We start from the raw sequence: 25,742 nt of genomic DNA on the forward strand, positions 1-25,742 counted from the left end.
AAGAGGACTGGGAGAATGTCTTATGGTCAGACGAAACCAAAATAGAACTTTTTGGTAGAAACACAGGTTCTCGTGTTTGAAGGAGAAAAAATACTGAATTGCATCCGGAGAACACCATACCCACTGTGAAGCATAGGGGTGGAAACATCATGCTTTGGGGCTGTTTTTCTGCAAAGGGACCAGGACGACTGATCTGTATAAAGTAAAGAATGAATGGGGCTATGTATCGAGAAATTTTGAGTGAAAATCTCCTTCCATCAGCAAGGGTATTGAAGATGAGATGTGGCTGGGTCTTTCAGCATGACAATGATCCCAAACACACAGCCAAGGCAACAAAGGAGTGGTTTCGTAAGAAGCATTTCAAGGTCCTGGAGTGGCTTAGCCAGTCTCCAGGTCTCAACCCCAAAGAAAATCTGCGGAGGGAGTTGAAAATCCGTGTTGCCCAACGACAGCCCCAAAACATCAGTGCTCTAGATGAGATCTGCATGGAGCAATGGGCCAAAATACCAACAACAGTGTGTGAAAAGCTTGTGAAGAGTTACAGAAAACGTTTGGCCTCCGTTATTGCCAACAAAGGCTACATGACAAAGTATTGAGATGAACTTTTGGTATAGACCAAATACTTATTTTCCACCATGATTTGCAAATAAATTCTTTAAAAATCAAACAATGTGATTTTCTGGATTTTTTTTTCCATATTCTGTCTCTCATGGTTGAGGTTTACCCATGTTGACAATTACAGGCCTCTCTAATATTTTCAAGTGGGAGAACTTGCACAATTAGTGGTTGACTAAATACTTATTTGCCCCACTGTATGTCAAGGTACCACTGTATTGCATTGTGAGAGATACAGTGGCATGAAGAACAGTGAATAACTACTTCTTCCACAGGTTGATAATTACCCTGTGTATTTTATTTTGTGTGTGTATGTGTGTGTATTATTTCTGTGAGATTTTTCCATTGTAAAATATTTAACCAGGATTAGTAAAGAATTGCTCCGGGCTTTCTGAGCAGGCACATTGTCATTGTGAAGCAGCCACGAGTTGTACTGCCACGATGCTCGTCTCTTTTGATGCATTCAACAAAGCAAATGCCGCAGGATCTCTTTGAATATACTGGTTGATCGGCACGCACAGTGAAGCCAAAAACCCATGTATGTTTGTAGTTGGGATTTAAATAAATCTTTACTTGGAACTTTTCTAGCACATCTCACACAACAACTTTTAAGACAAAAGACTAATTAAGTCGGAAATTAAGTTATTAAAAAAAAAAAACCGATATGACTAAAGGTATGCTTGGATGAATCTAATGTTGAAGACCCAGAAGTCCATCACCAGTCAAAATCCTATCGGAAGTCTTTCCCACTGTCTCAATACATTTTCCAATGAGTGTACCCGCAGATTGAAAGAGACAATAGAAAGTCATTTTCGTCATCTTTTTTTTTTTTTTTTTTTTGTTAATTAAAATCACCTTCATATGCACATCAGGGATCATTAGTCTCAACGGTAATAATACAGTAATGTAGAGCTGTGATATAGACTGTCACTGTATGACCCGGCCTCGCTTCATAGAGAAGGTGCTAGATAGAAGGAGAAAAGGGCAAATGAGGGCCATAAAAGGGGTGTAACGAGTATGGCAAGAGGATGAAGTTGAAAAAAGAAGTATAGAAAGAAGTGACAAGCTCAAATTAAATTCCCATCATGTCAGCGTAGAACAGAATTCAATAGTGTTTATTGGCAGACCCTAGCCTTGGGGAAATTACATTCTGAAGCGGAGCATGGAATGAATACACACACACACACGTATACCATTCGGACACATAAACACACACACATACATATACTCTGCACAATCCTGCATATTTTCAGACCAAGGGAGGAAAAATTCAGTGGCAGATGTGAAAACGTAGACGATTGATGCGTCCCCTGGGGTCCACGTGCCATTTGTGGACTGTCGGTACTTGTTCTTCCTACACATCTGTTGTGGATTCTTTTCTTCACCAAAAAACTCAACTGGGACATACATGCATATCTACATACGAAAGGTCCAAGTGCTACATTATGCATGATCCATAGTGCTTTTTAGTTTATTTCTATCATTATTTTCTCTGCAGATTTGACTTTGATTAAACCAAAGCTGTATTTTCTGGGTCAGGAAGAAATAAAGTCATTCCATTGTCAAAGAAAAACGAATGATATAATATGTTGTGATGGAGGGGGCGACATTTTTATAATACAAGAATATGGTGCTAATCTCATGCTGGGGGAATTGTGATGGTCAAGCAATAAAACGGTAAATTCTATCCCAAAGGACTATAGGCAAAAGGAAGACTACTGTCCTGGATTAGTTGCCAGTCGCTATAGAGACAATTATTCATATCCTTTCACTAAGTTGGAACTGTCAGACTCACACACCAAAGAAAATGTGCATTGTGTTGAAGAAAAAAAAAAACAGTTATGCAATCCGCTTGACATTTTCCAATAGACGTGTAAAGTTTGAAAATGTTAAAAGGGATAGAAAATACCTTGCATAAATAGTCTTCCTGCGAAAGACAGTTGCTCAAAGTTTTTAACAATGCAAACACCGAATTTATTAGCCCTCCGATAATGGAGAAAATAATGTTTAAACACAAAGAAAAGACACTGCTTACAAGCGCCGCCATTTTGTGAAGTCAGTTATACCCACGCACGTAAACACTGATAAATTTTAACACAGTGGCATGGCTATTACTGACGTCAAGAGGAAGGGTAGATAATCTGGGATACTTGCGTTTGATTGGCTAGTACTGTCCTATATGTGTGTGTTCTCAGTTCCTTTTTTATTCTGTGGTGAGCCGTTACTGTATGTATGGATCCCAACACAGACAAGACAAGTTTGTTTAATATTTATTACGAAAAGACAACTAAGGGAGCACGGCAGAACACGCGAGAAAACTACGAAAAAAAGGGCACAAACCGAATCGGCAAGAAAACTATGGGGAAGGCAACAATAGCCATAAAAGGCATAGCAAATAATAGCTGTCCAACAAAAATATTAGCAAAACAACAAAATTATAACAATGAATGCAACCGTAAAGCAGGCAGGAGCTTTCAAGTTGACGCACACAGCGGTAAGCAAGCAAGCAAGCAAGTCCAACACTCGCAGATGGTGACAGGTGTCATTCAATATTGAGCATTCCGAATGCGCCACAGGCAGTGTTGTTAATAAAAGCGTTACAATATAACGGCGTTACTAACGGCGTTATTTTTTTCAGTAATGAGTAATCTAATTAATTACTTTTCTCATCTTGGCAACGCAGTTACCGTTACTGAGGCGGGAAAGGCGTGCGTTACTATGCGTTACTAAGTTGGTTGAATAAAAAAAAGTCAGAGAAACGGACTCACGGGAACGAGAGCAGAGCAGGAGTGGGGAAGACGCCGTTGCAACCGCGATGCTAGGTGGCTCCAATAATACCTGACCGCAGCCATAGCCGACAAACTACACCCACATGACACGGTAGATATCATATTATAGAACTAGATGCAAAAGAAAGACACTGCTGCATTGCCAACATGTTTTAAGGACTACATGCGTTTGTAAACAGCCGCCATCTTAAAGCAGTAGACCTCTCAGGAAGGCCCTGATGTAGAGATCCTTCCTAGCGAACCTAAGTAATTTTTTTTTTTTATCTAAAATGCTCCTAAATCGGCAAAATCTTAACTTAAATCTATCTTTAAATGATGAAACAGTTTAAAAACTTACGCATGTTTAAAGTAGACAGAAGGGAACTAATGCAATAACGGGAGAAATTTTAACAACTTTAACGATTGATTCACAACTTTAAATGACTTCCACACATAGCAAAGGTTACTAGCTAGTTATCGCAATACCCTTTTGTCTAGTTAAGTTGAGGGTAAAGAATTGGGCTAGGGCCAATTGTCCCCCAAACCCTTTAAGCTTCACATTGTGTGACCTGTTTTTTTTTTTTTTTTTTTTTTTTTGAGAAAAAAAAGTATATATCACTAGTTACTTTGCCAAGTAACTAATTACTCTTACATTCAGGTAACTGAGTTACTAACGCAATTACTTTTTGGGAGAAGTAATTTGTAACTGTAATTAATTACTTTTTTAAAGTAAGATTAACAACACTGCATGGCACTAAATGCGTTAGTAGACAGCCGCCATCTTAAAGCAGTAGATTTTTTAGGACGGCTCTGTTGTAGAGAACCTTCCTAGCGAACCTAAGTAACTTTTTATCTAAAATACTTCTAAATCGGCAAAATCTTGACTTGAATCTATCTTTAAATGATGAAACAGTTTTAAAACTTTCATATGTCGAAAGTAGAGAGAAGGGAACAAATGCAATAATGGGAGCAATTTTAACAACTTTTAACAGTTGATTCAGGGTAAAGGGTAAATTAGGGTAAAGAATTGGGCTCGGGCCAATTGTACCAAAAACCTTCACAAAAAACTTCACATAGTGTGGCCAATTTTTTTTTTTTTTTTTTTTTTTTTTTTTTTTTTGAGGGAAAAAAAAAAAGTAATTATCACCAATTACTTTGCCAAGTAACTAATTACTCTTACATTCAGGTAATTGACTTACTAACGCAATTACTTTTTGGGAGAAGTAATTTGTAACTATAATTAATTACTTTTTTTCAGTAAGATTAACAACACTGGCCACAGGTGTGTCACACGGCCCCGCCCATCCAACTTAATCAGGTGCTGAATAAAAAAAAAGGAACTGATAACGCACACAAATATGACAAATACTTGTTAGGAGCTACGTTTATACGTTTTTAAATATGTTTTAGTTGTTTCCCTGACCCTTCTGTTTTCACGTTTCTGTCCATTGCCATCAGTGTTGTCACAGATTACTTGAAAAAGTAATTTAGTTAGTGATTACTGATTATGCCTCAAAAAAGTAATTAGTTACTTTACTGAGTACTTTATTATCAAAGTAACAGTTACTTTAAAAGTAATTTATCTGTTATTTTTTCCCAATTGCTGCCTCAGCATAAGAATGACAACAGAAAAATGTCATCGCATCTAATTGACTTTCCGATAATTGAATTTAAAGGGGAAGATCAGGATTTTTCACTTAAGGCATAATCAGAGTTAGCAGAGGTTTAATTAGTCGATGGACTTGATTATAACCACCAATGACTCGCGCTAGCTTAGCCACTCCGGAGCCCTGGAACTAACAAATTACTGACAAACTGCATGGAATCTACTGAAATCAACTCCACCGACTAATTAAACCCCGCTGACTCGAAGATTAAGCCTAAGGTCAAAAATTCTGGATTTAGGGTTTATCGGTTAGGGTTAACAGTAGTGTTGCAACGATACCATTTCTTTGGCCCCGATGCCTATACCTGGCTGTGCAATATCAGCCGATACCAATAGCATACCGATACCACACTAATACAAAGTGAATAGTCTACTAAACCCTATTAGACAATAGTTAAATAAACCTTTGGCTCTCAAAGGCCAAAATAGTGCTACATTTGTGAAATTATAACATGTATAATACTAGCCCAACAGTAAGAAAGTAAAAATTAATTCATAATGATAAACTCTGAATGAACTGAATAAACTTTTTTTTAAACCTCTCAAAGGCCAAACAGTGCAACTTTCATAAAATTATGAGTAATAATACTTGACCACAGCATCCTGTCTCTCTATTAGCCTCCTTCTCTGTGCCCCAGCAGCAACATACATGCTTACTTACAGCTTACTACTACAGTACTTTTGAATAGGCTTGCCACCCATCCTATGAAAAAAGGAATCGTTCGTTTAAAGGTTGCGTTTCGTATTGAAGCAATACGGAATATATATAAATAGATATATTTCTATGCATTTTAGGAATTTGGGGACGTCCCTATTTTTCATCGCATGTACGGCTTTGGGCAGGAGGGAGGAGTCTCTTATTTTTATTTCTGAAAGGTGGCAACCCTACTTTGGAAACAGGTCCCAAATTACTGTGCCGTTTGTTTCAGTAAAAGACAGTAAAAGTAAAGTCGACGTAGTGAACTGACCAGAGATTGTTGCACCGGTCCAGCGCCCTTCCTCTGGACAGCCATCCTGCTGTTGCGGGCTCAAACTCTTTGTGTTCGTTCAAATGTTTCGTCTTCAAAAGTTTTATCAGGCTCAAGGTATTGAAACTGGCCGATTTAAAGTGCATGTGACACGAAAAAGCATGTTTATTTCATAATACACGCGATATTTTATGCTCCTGAATGATATGGACCGCTTGGATGTGTGTGGAAGCGATCGCTATATTTATTTAGTTTTTTGAATCTCGCGCCATGAAAATGAGTGACTTCCGCCTTCGGTGTTGCATTGAGGAGAAGGGCGCTGTGACGTGTACGGTTGAAGGCGTCCTCTTCACTTTCCAGCCGTACTGTTGTGTATGAGGACTGTGGATTCAGTTGATTTTGCGGATTAATACGTTTATTTTTCGCAACATGCCAGCCAAACGGCTGCAGAAAAATCTTGCTGTATGAGGGAGAGGCGTGTGCGCCTTTCTGGAGTCACCGTGGATATTGGCCGAAACAAGCCCGACTACTGTGGGACCATTAGACTTACGAGGAAGTGAGTAAACATCTTGTTTTGTATTATGTCAAATACGAATACAGCGATTACAAAGTAAATACTACAAACTTTCTTTAAATAAAGGACTACTTACGTTTGATAATTGATAGGCATGTAAAAAGCTCTCCTCATGCACATTAGCTGCACGTCAGCTGCACAACAACTGCAGCCGCCCTCCTCCGGGGAACGAGCTGTAAATTGCTCCCTGCCGGGCGGTTTGCCAGTCCAGGAGGACAATCGACAACCCAGTCGTCATGTCAAATAATCCGGGCTAGTTATGTGTGATTTTCCGCTTCGAAGACTTTTAAACATCACTCAGTTCGGGTTAGCATGTCGGCTAGCTGTCACGCCTCTTGGTTTGTTTACATTCTCCAAAGCCGGGGAAGGGAAATGACATATGTCCAATTTAGGTGTCATAAAATATCGTTCGGGAGGTGTGACAGTAAAGGTGAAGTCGACAGTTTTGACCATTATGGAGTAATTTTGCCATGTCGTCCTGAATAAGTGCATTTTTATGATTTCATATTCCATTTAGCACAAGACTGTTATTTGTCATGACCATGCCATTTATTTAGCAATTGGGGAAAATACTTGGATAAAAAGAATATCCTGTAAAAATATTCAAGTAAAGAGACAGAAACAATGTCATTTTGCAGACAGAAACAATGACATTTTGCAGCTCTCTTCGTCGCGTTTTCCTCGTTCTGAATAATTCCCCCTCAATGGGCTGACTGGTCCATCTCAAGCCATTTATTTAGCTATTGTGGAAAAATACTTAGATAAAAAGAATATCCTGTGAAAATATTGGAGTAGAGAGACTGAAACAATAACATTTTGCGTCGCGTTTTCCTCATCCTGAATAATTCCCCCTCAGTGAGCTGAAAAGTAAAACCGATGAGCCCAGTCTCCCGCTGACGTCATCCACCTGTTGGGGACGCTAGAGCCCTATAATGGTAGGCGTGGCTAACCGGCAGATTAAAAGACTAATTTCTCGTCATCTGCGCTTTGCTAAATTGTTGTATATAGTCGTATCGTCTCAAAATATGATTCTAATTCACATAATAATGCTATTTAAGACTTTTTTTCTCCTGTCATATGCTCTTTAACTCCACCTCTCAAAACTTTCAGGCTGCAAATCTTGCATGCAGTTATTGTACTCAACGGAGATGATAAATAATGAAATATGTCCAGACTGCCGACATTTTACTCTCGTAGTTTGTTTTTCCTCCATATGAAAAAAAGGCTTCGGCATTGGTCAAGAGTGGTTATTGGCCGGCTTTCATTGGTCTGGAGCAGGCCAATAGCGATAGCTGCTTGGCATACAAAGTTTTCACGTGTGATCACACAACACAAAGACAGAGTGTAGTGAGCGTCAGGTGGAAAAAAAGGCTGCGGTCAAATGGTATAACACTGGACCGGTAAATGGTATCGGCGCCGTCTTTGTTGGTACTCGCCGATACCGATACCACCATTTCAGGCCAGATCGGCCCCCCGTGCCGATACTAGTATCAGTATCGGTGCATCTTTAGTTAACACCATATCAGTGCCAATGTAAAAAAAAAAGCAAATTGACTGCATAATAATCAACAACCAGTGTTGTTAATAACGGCGTTAGAGTATAACTGCGTTACTAACGGCGTTATTTTTTTCAGTAGTGAGTAATCTAATTATTACTTTTCTCATCTTTGCAACGCCATTACCGTTACCGAGGATGTAAAAGCATGCGTTGCTTTGCGTTACTACGTTGGTTGAATGACGCGAGAAAAGTCTGCGAGGCACGGAGAGAGAAGAGCGAGAGTGGGAAGATGTGAAGGGAGTTGTGACGCCGTTGCAAACGCGATACTAGGCTAGGTGGCTCCAATGATACCTGACTAGCCGACAGCCTACACATTATGCTCACATGAGGCTACGCTAGATATCACATGTATATGAACTAGATGTGAAATGACAGACTCAGCTGCGTTAGCAAATGTATAGAGAAGTAAATGCGAAATGATACACTTGCCAGAGTTAGTAAACAGCCAGCATCTTAAAACAGTACACTTCTCAGAAATGCTCTGTTGTAGAGAACCTTCCTAGCGAACCTAAGTAACTTTTTACCTAAAATACTCCTCAATCGGCAAAACCTTGACTTGAATCTATCTTTAAATGATAAAACAGTTTAAAAACTTTCTCGTGTAGAAAGTAAACATAAGGCAACTAATGCAACAACGGGAGCGATTTTAACGGTTGATTTCCAACATTAATTAACTTCCAAACATAGCAAAGGTTACTATCTAGATATCGCAATATCCACAATACCCCTGTGTCTAGTTAAGTTTAGGCTAAAGAATTGGGCTAGGGCGACTGTCCCAAAAACCCTTTGAACTTCACCTAGGTTTTTTATTTTACATTTTTTTTATTTGAATGAAAAAAAACATAAAAAGTAAAACTAATTACTTTCCCAAGTTACTAATTACTCTTACATTCAGGTAACTGGGTTAGTAACGCAATTATTTTTTGGGATAAGCAATTTGTAACTGTATTTAATTACTTTTTTAAAGTAAGATTAACAACACTGTCAACAACACACAAATAGAACTCAGAAATACGCCGTACACACACGTGGCCAATTTGGCCACAAAACGTGGTAGCAACTAAGCATTTTACACTCAATCGGACTTACAACATATACCAAAGATGCTAAGCCAACATGTTTCCTCACCCCATAAATGTGCAACACAAATATGATGTAAACAATGCTTGCTAAGTTGGAAGGATGACAACCCGGCTTTGCATGTAGTGGTCCAACCTGTCGCTGGAACCCTCCAGACTGAAGGAAAAATACTCACGTTCATTCATGGAGGTACACTGATCAACTTTCCCTCACACAACTCAATAGGTGGCTGCGCTCGGCTCGAATGTGCTCCCGAGCTGACACAAGCCTTTCACAGTCACAAAACACTTAGTACGTGTGACTTGAGACCAAAACAGGATGTAACTGTGAGCGGTTACCATGGATATGAACACGTAGCGGGAACCTTTCAAGTATTTTCCATTCAAAATGCTCTTCGTACATGACTACAATATTCTTAATTCTACTTACATTATGAGGCAATAACAAAATAATATGCACAGACACTTAAGGAAACGAACTTCTATCAGATTACTGGAAAAATGAACGCGTTACATTACTTGTTATTGAAAGTAATCAGGAACGCGTTTCTTAGTAACATGTTACTGACAACACTGATTGCCATTACCCTACACTGCAAATTTATAAGGTCTTAATAAGATTATTTCTTTTAAATCTAATCAAATAATTTTCTCCACCTTGTTTTGAGTGTTAAAGACTAGTTAACAGATTAATGTGTACGATTATTCCATTTACTTTAGGTAAATATTACTATTTGTTCTTATCAAGCCCTTAGATATAAAAGTTGGTAATTTTTCACCTAAGTTAAGAAAAATTTGCTTTAAAGACCAAATTTGAAGTAATTTCATAACATGCCAAATAGGGTCACAATTAAAGTAGTTAAACATTGTCCAACAAATAAAGCATGAAAAAATAATTTATATGTTGTATATTTGACAAAATAATCGCGTTTCCGAAGTTTGAGCCTGAAAGGGGACGAACCCAGAAGTGACACGTCACACCGAGAACAGCGATGGCAGCGCTCCATACGGCCACCATACAAAGCCAAAACAATGATTCAAACAGCGATATATAAGCGATAAATCGAGCGCAAGGGAGGAGATCCAAGTTTTTGAAGAGTTGGAGGAAGAAGAGGAGGTTGGAATTTTATGTTTTGACCTCACATGTATTAGCCAGACTCTAATCAGGGTGCAAACAATGTGCCTGGACTACCTGACATGGAATGGAGACACGACCCATCGAGATTACAAGATTGGTAAGATATAGGCTGTTATTATTTTCATGATTTGAAGATGCAGGCATTTGCACATAATTTTACGTTTCTGTCTATCTGATGACATCCTTTAAAAAAATATATATATATCAGACTTCATGTTCATTTTGGCAGATCCGGCAGCTCTCGTGCATATAAATTAATAATATAAAAACGTTGGGGGGAAAGAAGGAGATGAGTCTTTGATGGCTTTCTCCACTTTATTGTGGCAACAATAAGGAAACAAAATAATAGCAGACTGCCGCCACATTCAACCGCAAAGTTTTGCTTCTCATCATCTCCCCCTCGCCTCCTACTACTCACAGCTCTCCAGTCCCAGCGTCTCTTAAACGGATCGTGCATAGTGTCTTGTTATGAGCTTTTTGTTGACAAAGGTATCGAACACACGACGTGCTGACAATTTTGTTTCTTTATTAACACATGGAGCTAACAGTACGAACACAGCTTGGGGTTCTCGGCAGGCTGTGCGGAGCGATAGATAGAGCCTGTGCTTCTCTATCACACTCCCGCGTCACGTGACCAAAACAAGAGTAACGTTGCGTGCACTTCAGGGTACCTCGAAAAACATTATATCAGAATATTACATGCAGTTACGAGTCGACATTACAGTATAAAATATAATAATAATGGTGCACTGAGAAGCTGGACCAACAAATCACACTCCTGACATTTAAAAAAAAAAAAAAAAAAACTTGAAATTTGTGGCATCTTGGGAGCAAGCAGCCAGGATCAAATGGTATTTCAACATGCCAAAAAGACTGTTGCATTTAGTATCTTTTTCAAAAAGAAGGAAGATGGTTCAAAACGAGTCAGAAAAGCACATACAAAAGAAAGAAAAATAGGAAAGTCCCACAGCATGGCAAGTGGGCATTTGCGTTTTGTTTTCAGCACCATTTTCTGCATAATGTAATGTCCGTAACTGTTTGCGGGCCCGTGAAGAGGCCATCGGACAGCAGAGTGGGGACGTAGCGGGAAGTGAGGAGAAGAGTGCGGCGTGAGAGCAAAGTTGGCGGTCCCATGCTGCAGCAGTCCGCTGTTATTTTTGTCATTTGTTATTTAACTGTTGCCACAATAAAGTGAAGGAAGCTATAATTTACTCCTCTCCTTTCTATTTCCCTATTCGGGCTATTACAATATGTTCCGGGACCTGTCCACATGCCGTCATCCCTGCGCTGTCATATGTACTTTGCGTTCCGGCACCTTATGATTTACAAATTAAGCACTGTTCCACAACAGTTGGCAGCTCTGCTTTGAAAGTCATCAGTCATCTATCCAAAAATCACACTTACTTTTTTGCAAATCCTTGATCATAAGCAGACCGGTTGAGGAAGCAGACATCTTCGAAGTCTTTGTAGCAGAGAACACGACTCGATGATGGCGTGAAATTCATTCGCTTAGTGCGAACAACAGATGTCCATTTACGTGCCCTGCTATCCTTCAGCCACTCATACAACTTTTCTTTAGATTGAGAACAATACATCGCCACACACCGCCGTGGCATCTTACCGAGAAGCAATGCAACAATACTGTGTGTATGGCGGACTTCCCTCGCAGTTCTCGGTGTGACGTCAATCCCGAAGATTTCGAAGATTGTCGAAGACAAGCATTTTCGTTGTCAAGGGCGTTGCTATGGGTTAAACAAAGAATCTGGAAGGGTTGCGTTAAAAAAAATAACGAAAATATGCTTATAATTGTTTCGCCGTTGATATTATTCAAAAACATGGTTGGCCAACCTTACTTCACATTTGGCCTTTAAAATAATGTCCTGACCAATATCTATTCTTGAATTAGGAACATTTTTGACACATTTACTTTTCCCACCTTCAAATAAGAAACATTCCAAATCACTTTTATTGACAGGGTTCATCTCTAACTTCCGAAGAGAATTGATTATTACCGTATTTTTATGTTAAAACAAGTACCGTAACACATACAGCATTTTAATCTGAGAAAACAAGTGTTTCAAATTTATTTCACGATTTACATAATTGAGTTCTGTTGCTTAGAATGGGTGATTTAAGCTTTTTTAAGGTTTATTTCCTAGATTTATTGCTTAGATTAAGTTGGGTTTTTTTTTTTTTTTTTTTGCTTGTTCTAAACAAGTTGCTTAGAGTGAGTGTTTACCTGTGTACTTGATGTGTTGCTTGATATAAGTGATTGAGTCTTTTTTTAAAAGATTTAGTTTCCTTAATTTGCTGGTTAGAACAAGTGATTTTTTTGCTTATTTTACACAAAATGTTACTTAAAATGAGTGTTTAAAGCCTTTATCATTAGAACAAGTGATTTTTGCCTATTATACACAAAATGTTTCTTGTAATGAGTGTTTAAAGCCTTTATTAAGATCAGATATGTTCAAAGTCCGGCCCGGGGTCAAATTTCATCCGGCCCCCAGCCTCTGTCATAAAATCAATAATGTCTGGCCCGCACACAGACTTAATAAATTGGTCAGCAGTACTGCAACCAGCATATGAAGTAGCTTACACACGAAATGCTGCTCCTCATTTACCCACTAAAAGGCAGCAGCACTTTAACACTTTATTGCCAAATGTCACATTTGATACACCTAAAATTTCATGATTTTGAGACTAATTTAGAATTTTGACATTTCTTTTTGAAAAAAAAAAAAAAACAAACAAACAAAAAAAAAACAATGGATGCAAGTCAACACATGCATTTGCAGGTTCTATGAGGGGAAAAAATGATTTAGCATGAGTTATAGATATTAGAGCGCTTATTACACATTCATTTTGACTTTTCTTTTTACAAATTTGAAAAAATGGTTTCATTAGGACCTTATTTTTCAAATGTTGGGATTCTCTGATAATTGCTTCATATTGCAGGTATTGAAGGGCTAAGCAACATTACCCGGTGTGACCCATTACTTCCATTTTCTAAAATGGCGACAATCAACCAAAAAAAAGAAAGTTGACTGTGACGGCCGACGCTTCAAAGATAGGTGGAAATTGGACTATTTCTTCACTAAAATACGCAACAACCGTGCCTGCCTCATTTGCAAAGAGACAGTCACTGTTTTTAAAGATTTCAATGTTAGCCGATATTACCAAACAAGACAGGCTGATCTGTACGGCAAGATTACAGGGAAGATTTGCAGCGAGAAATTGAAGCAATTTGAAGCTAGTTTAATTTCACAGCAGCAGTATTTCGCAAGAGCCCGACAGTCGAAAGAGAACGCCACAAAGGCTAGTTGTAACTTGTAAGATTGTTAAAATTATTCAATTTAAAAAAATAATAAAGCAAATGTGACACACTGAATGGCTTGCTAAAATTTGCTTAAATATATTGTTCTACGTAAAGGACGTCAGCCAAGGTCGGCCCCGCACATTTTTACCGCACCAAATCTGGCCCCTTTTGCAAAAAGTTTGGACACCCCTGATTAAGATAAAAATATTGATTTATTGCTTGAAATAAGTCTGTTAAGCTTATTTTCAACTTCATGGAAGCGAGCTATTTTTATTTCAAGAAATCTGAGTAAAATTTATTTGAAGCACTGGCAGATAATTTCACCTATTTCTAGTACATTTACTCTGAAAACAAGGGAATTTAACTAGTTTTAAGGAGGTGTGTTTTTGCAGTGTATTACTTCCACCTGTGTTTGCATGCCTCTCATATCAGCTCCCCCTCTGCCGCCTAGTTGTGCCTTATTGTCTCATCATGTTGTGTGCATGAATTTAAGATGCCCTGTCATAGTCTCTCTTTTTTAGATCGTCAACGTTGCATGGATCTCTTGTCCGTGTTCATGCCCACCTCATTGTATGTCCATGCATGTCTGTAAGTTTAATTTGATTCACTGACTTTTGGGAGTTTTTGTTAAATTCCCATCCACCTCGCCTGCCTCATTGGTCCCCTCCACACTGGGATCGCTCCTCGTTAAGCAAATCGTAACAGTACCAGCACTGATAAAATGTCTGCCCGCATTAAGGGCGGCCTCATCCTTGATACTACTGGCTTTTGTGTACATTTTTCTCAACTAATACACATTAAAACAATCAAATTTAGTGTTTTTTCAATTTATCGATCAAGATTCTGTTGGGTGTTACAATTGTTGTATTTTCCTTTAAGTGACATCAGAACGTGTACAACTTTAGTTCAACAACACAACGTGACAACTTTTAATGATCAATAAAATAAAACATTTGAAGATAATTATTAGGATTTTGGCATGAGACAGAGTACTCTCAAAACGGCAAGGCACATCCAGACAAAAAAAAGAAAAAGTACAATTTAAAAATCTTCATTGACTCAAAAAGTCAAATTACTACTTAAAGGCAGATATCAATTCAATAAATAATTAAATAACATCTTCATTTGGATCATCAAAAAAAAGTATCAGCTTCATTTTGGGCTATGTCATGAACTTCCGTTACATAAAAACAAGGAGAAATGGTAAAAAGTAAACAAGCAGAGGAGCCAGTAATTGTAAATAATGCTTGTCCCGATGCACATTGTGGACTAAATAGCACATTAACAAGTCAAACCTGTCATAAAATAGCAGCGAAACAGACACTATCAGATAATGGTGTACGGATACTGTACCGTGGGTGTGACGGGTTCAAGCCTCCTTGTACTTGCATCCAATGCATTTGCCAAATCACAAGCCCAGCAACAGCAAAGTACTTTAGTGGAATGCCGTTTAATGGCTATTTGCAGAGCACATGTCGGGGCAATTACCAGGAATGCCTGCAGGATGCAGATTTGCTGCAAATGGCTAACGTTCTGCTCTAAGCCTTTATGTTATTGTCGCTTTATTGCCTCCATTTCTTCTCGCCTCTCGTCTTTGTTCTGCCTTGTTCTTTCTGACATTTTTTGTGTATGTGCGTGTGTGTGTTCTTCAGGAGCGTGCCGAGCGAGCGTTGGGATGCTCTGGGGAGGATCTGAAGTCTCTTTTCTACTGCGAGTTATGCGACAAGAAGTACCTGCGCCACCAGGAGTTTGACAACCACATCAACTCCTACGACCACGCACACAAGCAGGTACATGATGAGACGCTGCGACTTGTGGCACAAAACTTGCGAACACAGACGGGCACTTCTTATGATCCCTCTGTTGTGGAACTGTGTGAATGCTTAACTGCTTTTCATGACTTCTTTGAAAGTACTAGTCTACACTCTTACAAGCACACACACACACACACACATTAGATTCCAATTTCAATCAGCAGAAACTAATAAGAAAACGAGAGCGATGAAGAATAATGAAGGGCAATTAATATTTGATGTGAACAGAAGGAATAGACTCTCATACACGGAAGCACATGGCCTTGAGACGAGATCTTATGAGTTCTGAAGTGCGAGAGCGACGACGTCGGTGATGAGGAATGCGCCTGTAGGCAGTGATGGAGTATTGATGTGGATTAGAAGGATGGCCTTTTGCATTGGTGAAGAAGTGGCAGAAGGTCAAAACGGTGCCAATGCTCAGAAAACAGAGTGAGCAAAATCCTTTAGTCCTTGGGAATACATTTGAACTTGAGTTTGTGTTACTAATTTGCAAGCCTAATTGCTTCTCGTATACAGGATGTATCCAGACACGTTTAAAGGGTCTTCTAGGCATACATGTGGATGAAAACTGCCAACCTGCGGGGATTATTGCTATCTTCAAGGGCAAACTTAGCAAAACCTGTACCGTATTTTTCGGACTATACGTCGCACCAGCCAAAAAATGCGCAAAAAAAGGAAAAAAAGATGGCGGAAAAAAATAAGGTGACTTGAAGTTCCGCTCTGAGACCCCCAATTTGCCCAAATTTCAAAATTGTTGGATATACATGTGTGATACATCATTGGAAAGCGTAAAATCTCAATTTTCTGGGGGAAAAAATTTGAACAGGAGGGCATTTAAAAAAAAAAAAAAAAAATTTTTTAAGCAGTAAAACCCTAACTAGAGGCGAAGCACGCGACAGCAGAATTAAAGACGCCACGAATTTAATGAGATATTATCACGTACTTAGCTTGTTTCGATCCAAAAACTCATTGTGACGTAATTTGTTTAAAAGTTTAAAGTATGCGAGTGAATCATTTTTTTAAAGTCGTTTTTGTTTTTTAACAAAATATTAGACATCACTTAATGGTTCTAAGCTAAAAATGACGGACATTTTGAATAATAAATATAATTAATTACCTTCGTTTTATGGCTGGGTTGAAACAAAAGCGGTTGCGCGATGTCTGTAAACGGGGGTTTTCAGGGTAAAACGGACAAATTAAAAATAGTTCAGGGGCTTAATGCGCGATGAATCTGCTATCGCAGCTATAGACATATTGTTCTATCAAACACAACAGCTGTTTTGGCTTAGAATACAGTAGTTTATTTTAAAGAGGAGTGCAAGAGCAGAAACTGCTTTTCCAGTCTTGTCTGTGTTTTCCGCCATATATATGTCGCACCGGAGTATGAGTTGTATTTTTAGGGGTATTTGATAGAATCCAGCACCAAGAACAGACATGTCATCTTGAAAGGCAACTTAAAACACAATAGAGAACTACAGGCTGAAAAGGTGTACAGTATGCTAACATTACATGACGCTGCAATTTAGATCGGGCCTAAAAAATCCAGCCCGACCCGACCGGCCTGCAGGTATTAAAGCCTGATGCGGCCTGAGCCTGATCAATTAACTTAATTTGCTTGCCTGAGTCCGAAAACCCCCGAAATTTTATGTTTATTTGTAGGCACGAGCCCGAAAAAAATATATATATGTATATGTTTTATTTGTGATGACTCTGGAGAAGGAGGAAATGCGGGGATGCGATGCGTGGTTGCGTTTTGTGTGATCACGTTTTTGACGACGAGGTGCATATATGCATAATGATAACAAATTAAAGCCTGTCTTATGTAACAAATTCTCCCAGTCAAACAAGACTGTAAGATGGGTATTTAAAAAACATTTATATCTTTTATATTTGCGTGTCTGTTCTAACAAGCAGATAGTGGATTTGACATTTATTTTAATCTCCTCGAGTTGGCAGATAAAAAAGTTCTCAGTTTTAATAGTCTACACATTTTTATGATCATTATAAATGCATTTCCACAACGAAATAACGCTGGAAAAGTTTGTTAAATACCGTATTGGCCCGAATATAAGACGGCCCTGATTATAAGACGACCCCCTCTTTTTCAAGATTCAAGTTTGAAAAAAGACTTTTTGAACACCAAATTAATTTTTATACAGAAAACAATTACAGTACATCTGAAACAAATGATTATAACAATATATTTGAGAGAAAAGGCATGTTATTTTGCCTCATTCAAATCTTAAAAACTGACTAAAGTGCAATCAAATTTATAAATGAATGGCTTCTGGTTTTTGAAATGTAAATAAACCAATCTATTGTGATAAAACAACAATAACTGCATTAACCATCAAAGTGAAGTCTAACTTGAACTGTAGTCTTGAAACAAATCTGAACAAGGAAAAACAGCAATAAAATAACGCAAACTAGTTAAACTTGAGAATAGCTGAGATCTGTAATGACAGAACATCACTTCAATGATATCTGGCGCCATCTAGCGTTGTGAATGGGTACAGTATAACGTCTAGACCGCGAATATAAGACGACCCCCTCTTTTCCACTCTTATTTCAATGCAAAAAACACCATCTTATATTCGGGCCAACACGGTATATTTCTCGTATGAGACCAAAGTGCCACATTCGTTTACATTCAGCGAAGGCGACACAGGTTTCCGTGAGCACCTTCAACAATCAATTTGAATCCTTTCCATATCTCACTCCTACTGCAGTTGTTTGCTTTTCAATTCCCCTGTCTTTAGTTTGTTTTTCACTCCTATAGCTGCTCCATATCGAAAAGGAAATACCAGGATGCTCGCGGAGGGCATCGCAGGGCGCTGGGAGGGGAAGATTGAAAAAAGAGCCACTGCGTTCACGTGTGCAGGCAGGCACAGCACCTTCTCTGTTTTAACCAAATAATGTTTTTTTATTTAACATCCATACATCGTTTTAGTATAAATATATGAATATATATTTATTTTTAAAAAGTTAGCAAGAGAGAAGTCGGCCCGACCCGACCATAAATACTCACACATAAGTCGTTCCAGAGTATAAGACGCACCTCTGCCAAACTATGAAAAAAAAAACTGACTTATAGTCCGAAAAATACAGTAATTAAGTAAAGTGAAAGTGTGGTATATGGTGTGAGTAATAAAAATATACATTGCAAAATATATGCAAACAGTATATGCAAAATTTCCTGTAAACTGCGCATAGATTATTCCTTAAGGAATAACCTTTCAAACCATTACAAATATACTGTCGATGTCCGTTATTGCTTCAGTCGCTTTATAACTATTGAGAGGTAACAGAATACACAATCATATAAAAGCTGCTGTTGCACCCAAACTCTCCACACAAACACACACCTGCTAATGGCCCCCATCCATACTAACAATCATGCACTCAGACCAACACATACTTCCAAAGTACTATTCATATTACCTCTTACTTCTACTGCCCCTGTCATCTGAACTATCCCTATTCCTTTGTTCCTTTACTCCTGTGTTGCTTTCTCCCATGTTCTTTTATGGCAAACTCAATGCACGGCTATTACATCACCCCTTGCTGACAATTTAAAAGGTACAGACACAACCTTTATTCGGTGCATTCCGGAAAAAAGAGTCTTGTTTAGTAAATTGAAAAAACAAAGAACTTTTTTTCTCCTGTGGAATAGCGGAGGAAAAAACGTGAATAATAGCCAGTCTTTCGAGGAAGTGGACATCCTTAGTGCCAGCAGACATCAATGCTGCTGCTATGTGAGCCAATCATATAAGTGGATCCCAAATATCCTTTCCTTCCTGTCAGTAATACCCATTGTCCCATGCACCTGTGTTTGAGTCTCTCAGTATCTATGTGTGTGTGGATAACTGATGTCACAAAGTGGCCGCACTTGTAAGCAGTGTGGTTTTTTTTTTGTTTGTTTCAATATTATTTTCACCATTAACAGAAATCTAAGAAATTCACCATTTCCGTACTTACAGTGGGGCAAGTAAGTATTTAGTCAACCACCAACTGTGCAACTTCTCCTACTTGAAAAGATTAGAGAGGCCTGTAATTGTCAACATGGGTAAACCTCAACCATGAGAGACAGAATGTGGAGAAGAAAAAAAAACAGAAAATCACAATGTTTGATTTTTTTTAAAGAATTTATTTCCAAATTAGAGTGGAAAATAAGTATGTGGTCACCTACAAACAAGCAAGATTTCTGGCTGTCAAAGAGGTCTAACTTCTTCCAACGAGGTCTAACGAGGCGTTATCTGTATTAATGGCACCCGTTTTAACTCATTATCGGTATAGAAGACACCTGTCCACAAGCTCAGTCAGTCACACTCCAAACTCTACTATGGCCAAGACCAAAGAGCTGTCGAAGGACACTAGAGACAAAATTGTAGCCCTGCACCAGGCTGGGAAGACTGAATCTGCAAAACGTAAAACACTTGGTGTAAAGAAATCCACTGTGGGAGCAATTATTAAAAAATGGAAGACATACAAGACCATTGATAATCTCCCTCGATCTGGGGCTCCATGCAAGATCTCACCCCGTGGCGTCAAAATGATAATAAGAACAGTGAGCAAAAATCCCAGAACCACACAGGGGGACCTAGCGAATGACCTACAGAGAGCTGGGACCACAGTAACACAATGTGCCGCCAAGGACTCAAATCCTGCACTGCCAGACGTGTCCCCCTGCTGAAGCCAGCACACGTCCAGGCCCGTCTGCGGTTCGCTAGAGAGTATTTGGATGATCCAGAAGAGGACTTGGAGAATGTGTTATGGTCAGATGAAAGCCAAATAGAACTTTTTGGTAGAAACACAGGTACTCATGTTTGGAGGAGAAAGAATACGGAATTGCATCCGAAGAACACCATAGCCACTGTGAAGCATGGGGGTGGAAACATCATGCTTTGGGGCTGTTTTTCTGCAAAGGGACCAGGATGACTGATCTGTGTAAAGGAATGAATGAATGGGGCCATGTATCGAGACATTTTGAGTGAAAATCTCCTTCCATCAGCAAGGGCATTGAAGATGAGACATGGCTGGGTCTTTCAGCATGACAATGATCCCAAACACACAGCCAGGGCAGCAAAGAGTGGCTTCGTAAGAAGCATTTCAAGGTCCTGGAGTGGCCTAGCCAGTCTTCAGCTCTCAACCCCATAGAAAATCTGTGGAGGGGGTTGAAAATCTGTGTTGCCCAACGACAGCCCCAAAACTTAACTGCTCTGGAGCAGATCTGCATGGAGGAATGGGTCAAAATACCAGCAACGGTGTTTGAAAAGGTTGTGAAGAGTTACAGAAATCGTTTGGCCTCTGTCATTGCCAACAAAGGGTACATAACAAAGTATTGAGATAAACTTTTGGTATTGACCAAATACTTATTTTCCACCAAAATTTGCAAATAAATTCTTTAAAAATCAAACAATGTGATTTTCTGTGTTTTTTTTTTCCACATTCTGTCTCTCATGGTTGAGGTTTACCCATGTTGACAATTACAGGCCACTAATATTTTCAAGTGGGAGAACTTGCACAATTAGTGGTTGACTAAATACTTATCTGCCCCACTGTAAATGCATTGATGAACAATCATCTTTTACAGTCATGTATACTAGGTGTTGTCGGTCCTATTAACTAACTGACCAACAAACACATTTTTAAACATAACTACATTTTTTAAAATGATTATTTTATATTCCAGTAGTACTATGCACATGTGAATTTCCCGCAGGCAAACATGCATCCACCCCTACGCACGCACTGACACACATGTGCGCACACACGCAGACAGATAAATAAAATAAAAACAAAGACTTTTAGTCATGACTCAAGTATGATTGCATTATTCCAGTTTGGACAAGATGAGGCCAATGGAGCGTTAAAGAAAGGCCCAGCAGCAGGTTTTCTCCTGTACTGAGCTTTCATTCCCATTTTTGCTACACAAGATCCACTTTGGCCTAACAAGCTGAAAGTTCCACTGTTAGCACACTCTCCGTCAGCTTTTTGTTCTCATGCCAAGTCATACAATCAACACAGAGACGCCATAGCTGCGCGCAGGCAATCTCTTTACCAAGCCAGCCCGCCTCACGCTTCCAGACACCCACACTGCGCCATGAAATGAACGTTAAATAAGACTGTTCCCGCGCTGTCATTGTTCTTTGAAAATGAATTGAAGCAACTGCAGGCCAATGTTAATGCTTTGTTTTAGCCAGAGGCAGGCAAAAGAAACAAGCTGCATGAGGCACTGAGCTGACAGTAGCCACTGGCATCGGGAGAACACACACACAATCCGCACAGTGGCATGCGTGCTCACTGCCGAGCAAGCAGACAGCAGATGAAATTCCATCTGAAGACAGCTTCCCTGCAGGAGTATTGGCTTAGGAGAATGGAAGCTGATTGCATTTGCGCTGTCTCCTCGCCCTCACCATCGATTCAGGGTTAAACATGTCTGCAAAGAGCCCTTATCAGCATTTACCGCTAATAGCTGAAATTACTCATTACAACAGAAATGCGTTCATTTAAATAAAGAATAATTAAGCCATCCGCATGGACATATTCAAAAAGATGTGAGACACCAAACAGCCTGAAGCTGCGCACATCTGAAGGAATATCAGTCGGCGGGGATTGAGTTTGACAGCAACTCTGCAAGACGGACTCGTTGGTAAAGCACAGGGTGTGCTATATCCACTTTAAAGACAAAAGAGCACTGTTTAAAAAGAGAATAGTGCACCTGCAATGTTGTTGCCAACACTAAATATAGTGAGGGCATTCTTTTTTACGAGAAAATGATAAACTGACACTGTGACTTAAGCAGAATTGAGCATCTTTGGATATTCGTTCTGGCTTTAATCAACATAGACAAGCATGCCAACTCTGATCTTGTCCTTTGCCTGTCTTCCTCCTCTTTCTTTTCCATCCTCTTTGGGTCATTATGTAGGCTCCCTTGGTTGAATATGGTTAACATTACTCACAGTCCTGTCATCAAAGAACCTCAAAGCTTGACACCAAAAATCAAATCAAACATCCCTACGACAGGATAATCACACAACAGGTTGACTTGCCCATACCCTGGACATCAGTGTGATTTAATTAGCGGTGTCAATATCTTATTTGATTGACAGAGAAATATTGATTATCTCCACCGTATACAGTGGGGCAAATAAGTATTTAGTCAACCACTAATTGTGAAAGTTCTCCCACTTGAAAATATTAGAGAGGCCTGTAATTGTCAACATGGGTAAACTGCAACCATGAGAAACAGAATGTGGAAAAAAAAACGGAAAATTACATTGTTTGATTTTTAAAGAATTTATTTGCAGATTATGGTGGAAAATAAAAATTTGGTCAATACCAAAAGTTCATCTCAATACTTTGTTATCTACCCTTTGTTGGCAACAATGGAGGCCAAACGTTTTCTGTAACTCTTCACAAGCTTTTCATACACTGTTGCTGGTATTTTGACCCATTCCTCCATGCAGATCTCCTCTAGAGCAGTGATGTTTTGGGGCTGTCGTTGGGCAACACAGACTTTGAAACTCCCTCCACAGATTTTCTATGGGGTTGAGATCTGGAGACTGGCTAGGCCACTCCAGGACCTTGAAATGCTTCTTACGAAGCCACTCCTTTGTTGCCCTGACTGTGTGTTTGGGATCATTGTCATGCTGAAAGACCCAGCCACGTCTCATCTTCAATGCCCTTGCTGATGGAAGGAGATTTTCTCTCAAAATCTCTTGATACATGGCCCCATTCATTCTTTCCTTTACACAGATCAGTCGTCCTGGTCCCTTTGCTGAAAAACAGCCCCAAAGCATGATGTTTCCACCCCCATGCTTCACAGTGGGTATGGTGCAATTCCGTATTCTTTCTCCTCCAAACACGAGAACCTGTGTGTCTACCAAAAAGTTCTATTTTGGTTTCATCTGACCATAACACATTCTCACAGTCCCCCGCTGGATCATCCAAATACTCTCTAGCGAACCGCAGACGGGCCTGGACGTGTACTTTTTTCAGCTGGGGGACACGTCTGGCAGTGCAGGATTTGAGTCCCTGGTGGCGCATTGTGTTACTGATAGTAGCCTTTGTTACTGTGGTCCCAGCTCTCTGTAGGTCATTCACTAGGTCCCCCCGTGTGGTTCTGGGATTTTTGCTCACCGTTCTTGTTATCATTTTGACGCCTCAGGGTGAGGAGGGAGTTGAAAGTCCGTGTTGCCCAACGACAGCCCCAAAACATCACTGCTCTAGATGAGATCTGCATGGAGGAATGGGCCAAAATACTAGTAACAGTGTGTGAAAAGCTTGTGAAGAGTTACAGAAAACGTTTGGCCTCTGTTATTGCCAACAAAGGGTACATAACAAAGTATTGAGATGAACTTTTGGTATTGACCAAATACTTTTTTTCATCCATGATTTGCAAATAAATTCTTTGAAAATCATTGTGATTTTCTGGGGGGGTTACGGGTTTCCACGTTCTGTCTCTCATGGTTGAGATTTACCCATGTTGACAATTACAGGCCTCTGTAATATTTCCAAGTGGGAGCACTTGCACAATTAGTGGTTGACCAAATACTTATTTGCTCCACTGTAGAATCCATAATAGTATTGACTGGTCAATTCGGCCAGCCACTGCGCAACGCCTTCAAGCAGGGGGCCCATCCCACAATCCGCTTCAGTTATTCGCAGTCGGTCACAGCGACATATGCAGCAATTCAATGCTGGATTTAGGATAAAAGTACGAAAGCTGTACCGCATACAAACAGGAAGAATTGTCTCAGGAGTGATATGTTTGAGGATTCAAGGTAATTATTGTATTTTTCATACCATTCATGCATTTTGAAATGTTGTGAAAAAATCAATGGGAGAAATTAGCCGCTACGGCATTGGCATCATAGTTCGCAATATTTACGTAAAATATATGCTAACAGCCCGGTTCTTTGCTCTTTTAACAAATAATCGAGACTGTTTAATGTCCTTAATGTCCATATCGATAAAGAATTCAGGGATTTAACCATTTATTCACAAGAATTTCATGGTAAAAAGCTCTTTGTTGTGGTAAGGCGCCACAGTGACTTAAAGACGAGCAGCACTTTTGACATATATACATAAAATAAATAATACTGCCCGTTTTTTTTTTTTTTTTTTTTTTTTTTTTTTTTTGCTTTTAACCAAGAATCGAGACTGTTTTACGTCCATATCTATAAAGAATTCAGGGATTCAGGCATTTATGAAGACGAGCAGCACATTCGACATACAGTGGTACCTCTACATACGAAGTTAATTCGTTCCAAGACCTTGTTTGTAAGTCAAAATGGTGGTATGTCGAGCAGGATTTTCCCATTAGAATACATAATTCCTTTAATTTGGTCCACAGCCCAAAACATACACTAAATCTTAAAAATGCCAGATTGTTTGCATGTTACGTGTTTTAGATCCCCCTGTTGGCGAGTTGCAATTTGTTGTTTTTCTGATCAGGCATATTTTCACCACCTAAAGAGAACTAAGACCTCCGTTCTCATAGAATGAAATTAAAAAGGCAACGCGTTGATGAAAAGAAAGTTTTGGTCCGATTAATTCAGGACAGGCATCATTATTGTTCTAACCGGACTATCTGCAGTGGTATCCATTCTTCTAGTCAGATCAGCTCAATGCTTTTTTACAAAATCCTTAATAAATACTGCTGTTACTATTGCAAAAAGCAATTACAAGAGCAGAACAAATACATTATGTATTTTGCGAAGTGTACCTGAAGGCACCACGGGGCTGACAGCAGACAGACGGCAGAGTGAGAGAGTGCAGTTGACTTTCTCTTTTCACGTCCTGTTGTTGTTATTAGTTGGCAACGCGTATTGTGCACAAAAATATCCGCCGTGCGTCAGTCTTGTGGGAAAACAATGCAATTGCGACGCTGTGATGAATCGTCATATTTCGAGCATTTCGTCGGATATAGAAACAAGTGGCATGTCAAATTTTACTCGGATGTCGAAAAGATCGTGTGTCGAAGTGATCGTATGTCGAGGTACCACTGTATTTACTTAAAATAAATGCTAACTGCCGTTTTTTGTTTGTTTGTTTTTTTTGCTTTTAACCAAGAATCGAGACAGTTTTATGTCCATTTCTATAAAGAACTTGGAGATTTACGCATTTATTCAAAATAATTTTCAGCGTAAAAAGCATTACCTTAATTACCATTATGAAGTCTATGTCCACCAATTATTGTCGTCATTTTTTTCCCTTAGATGGACCAATGCTGTGAAATTTT

At 39.3% G+C, this 25,742-nt stretch overlaps 1 protein-coding gene across 1 annotated transcript in view; it reads left to right on the top strand.

Moving 5' to 3' along the window:
* The window catches only part of LOC130914760 (G patch domain-containing protein 8), a 123,081-nt gene that overhangs the window by 73,110 nt on the left and 24,229 nt on the right, over positions 1 to 25,742 (top strand). Inside the window, exon 2 of the mRNA XM_057834241.1 lies at positions 15,335 to 15,472. Within this exon, the coding sequence (XP_057690224.1) occupies positions 15,335 to 15,472 (138 nt within the window). The remainder of the gene's footprint in view (positions 1 to 15,334; positions 15,473 to 25,742) is intronic.

Source organism: Corythoichthys intestinalis, chromosome 4 (genome assembly GCF_030265065.1).
Source record: "Corythoichthys intestinalis isolate RoL2023-P3 chromosome 4, ASM3026506v1, whole genome shotgun sequence".
Taxonomy (NCBI): Eukaryota; Metazoa; Chordata; class Actinopteri; order Syngnathiformes; family Syngnathidae; genus Corythoichthys; species Corythoichthys intestinalis.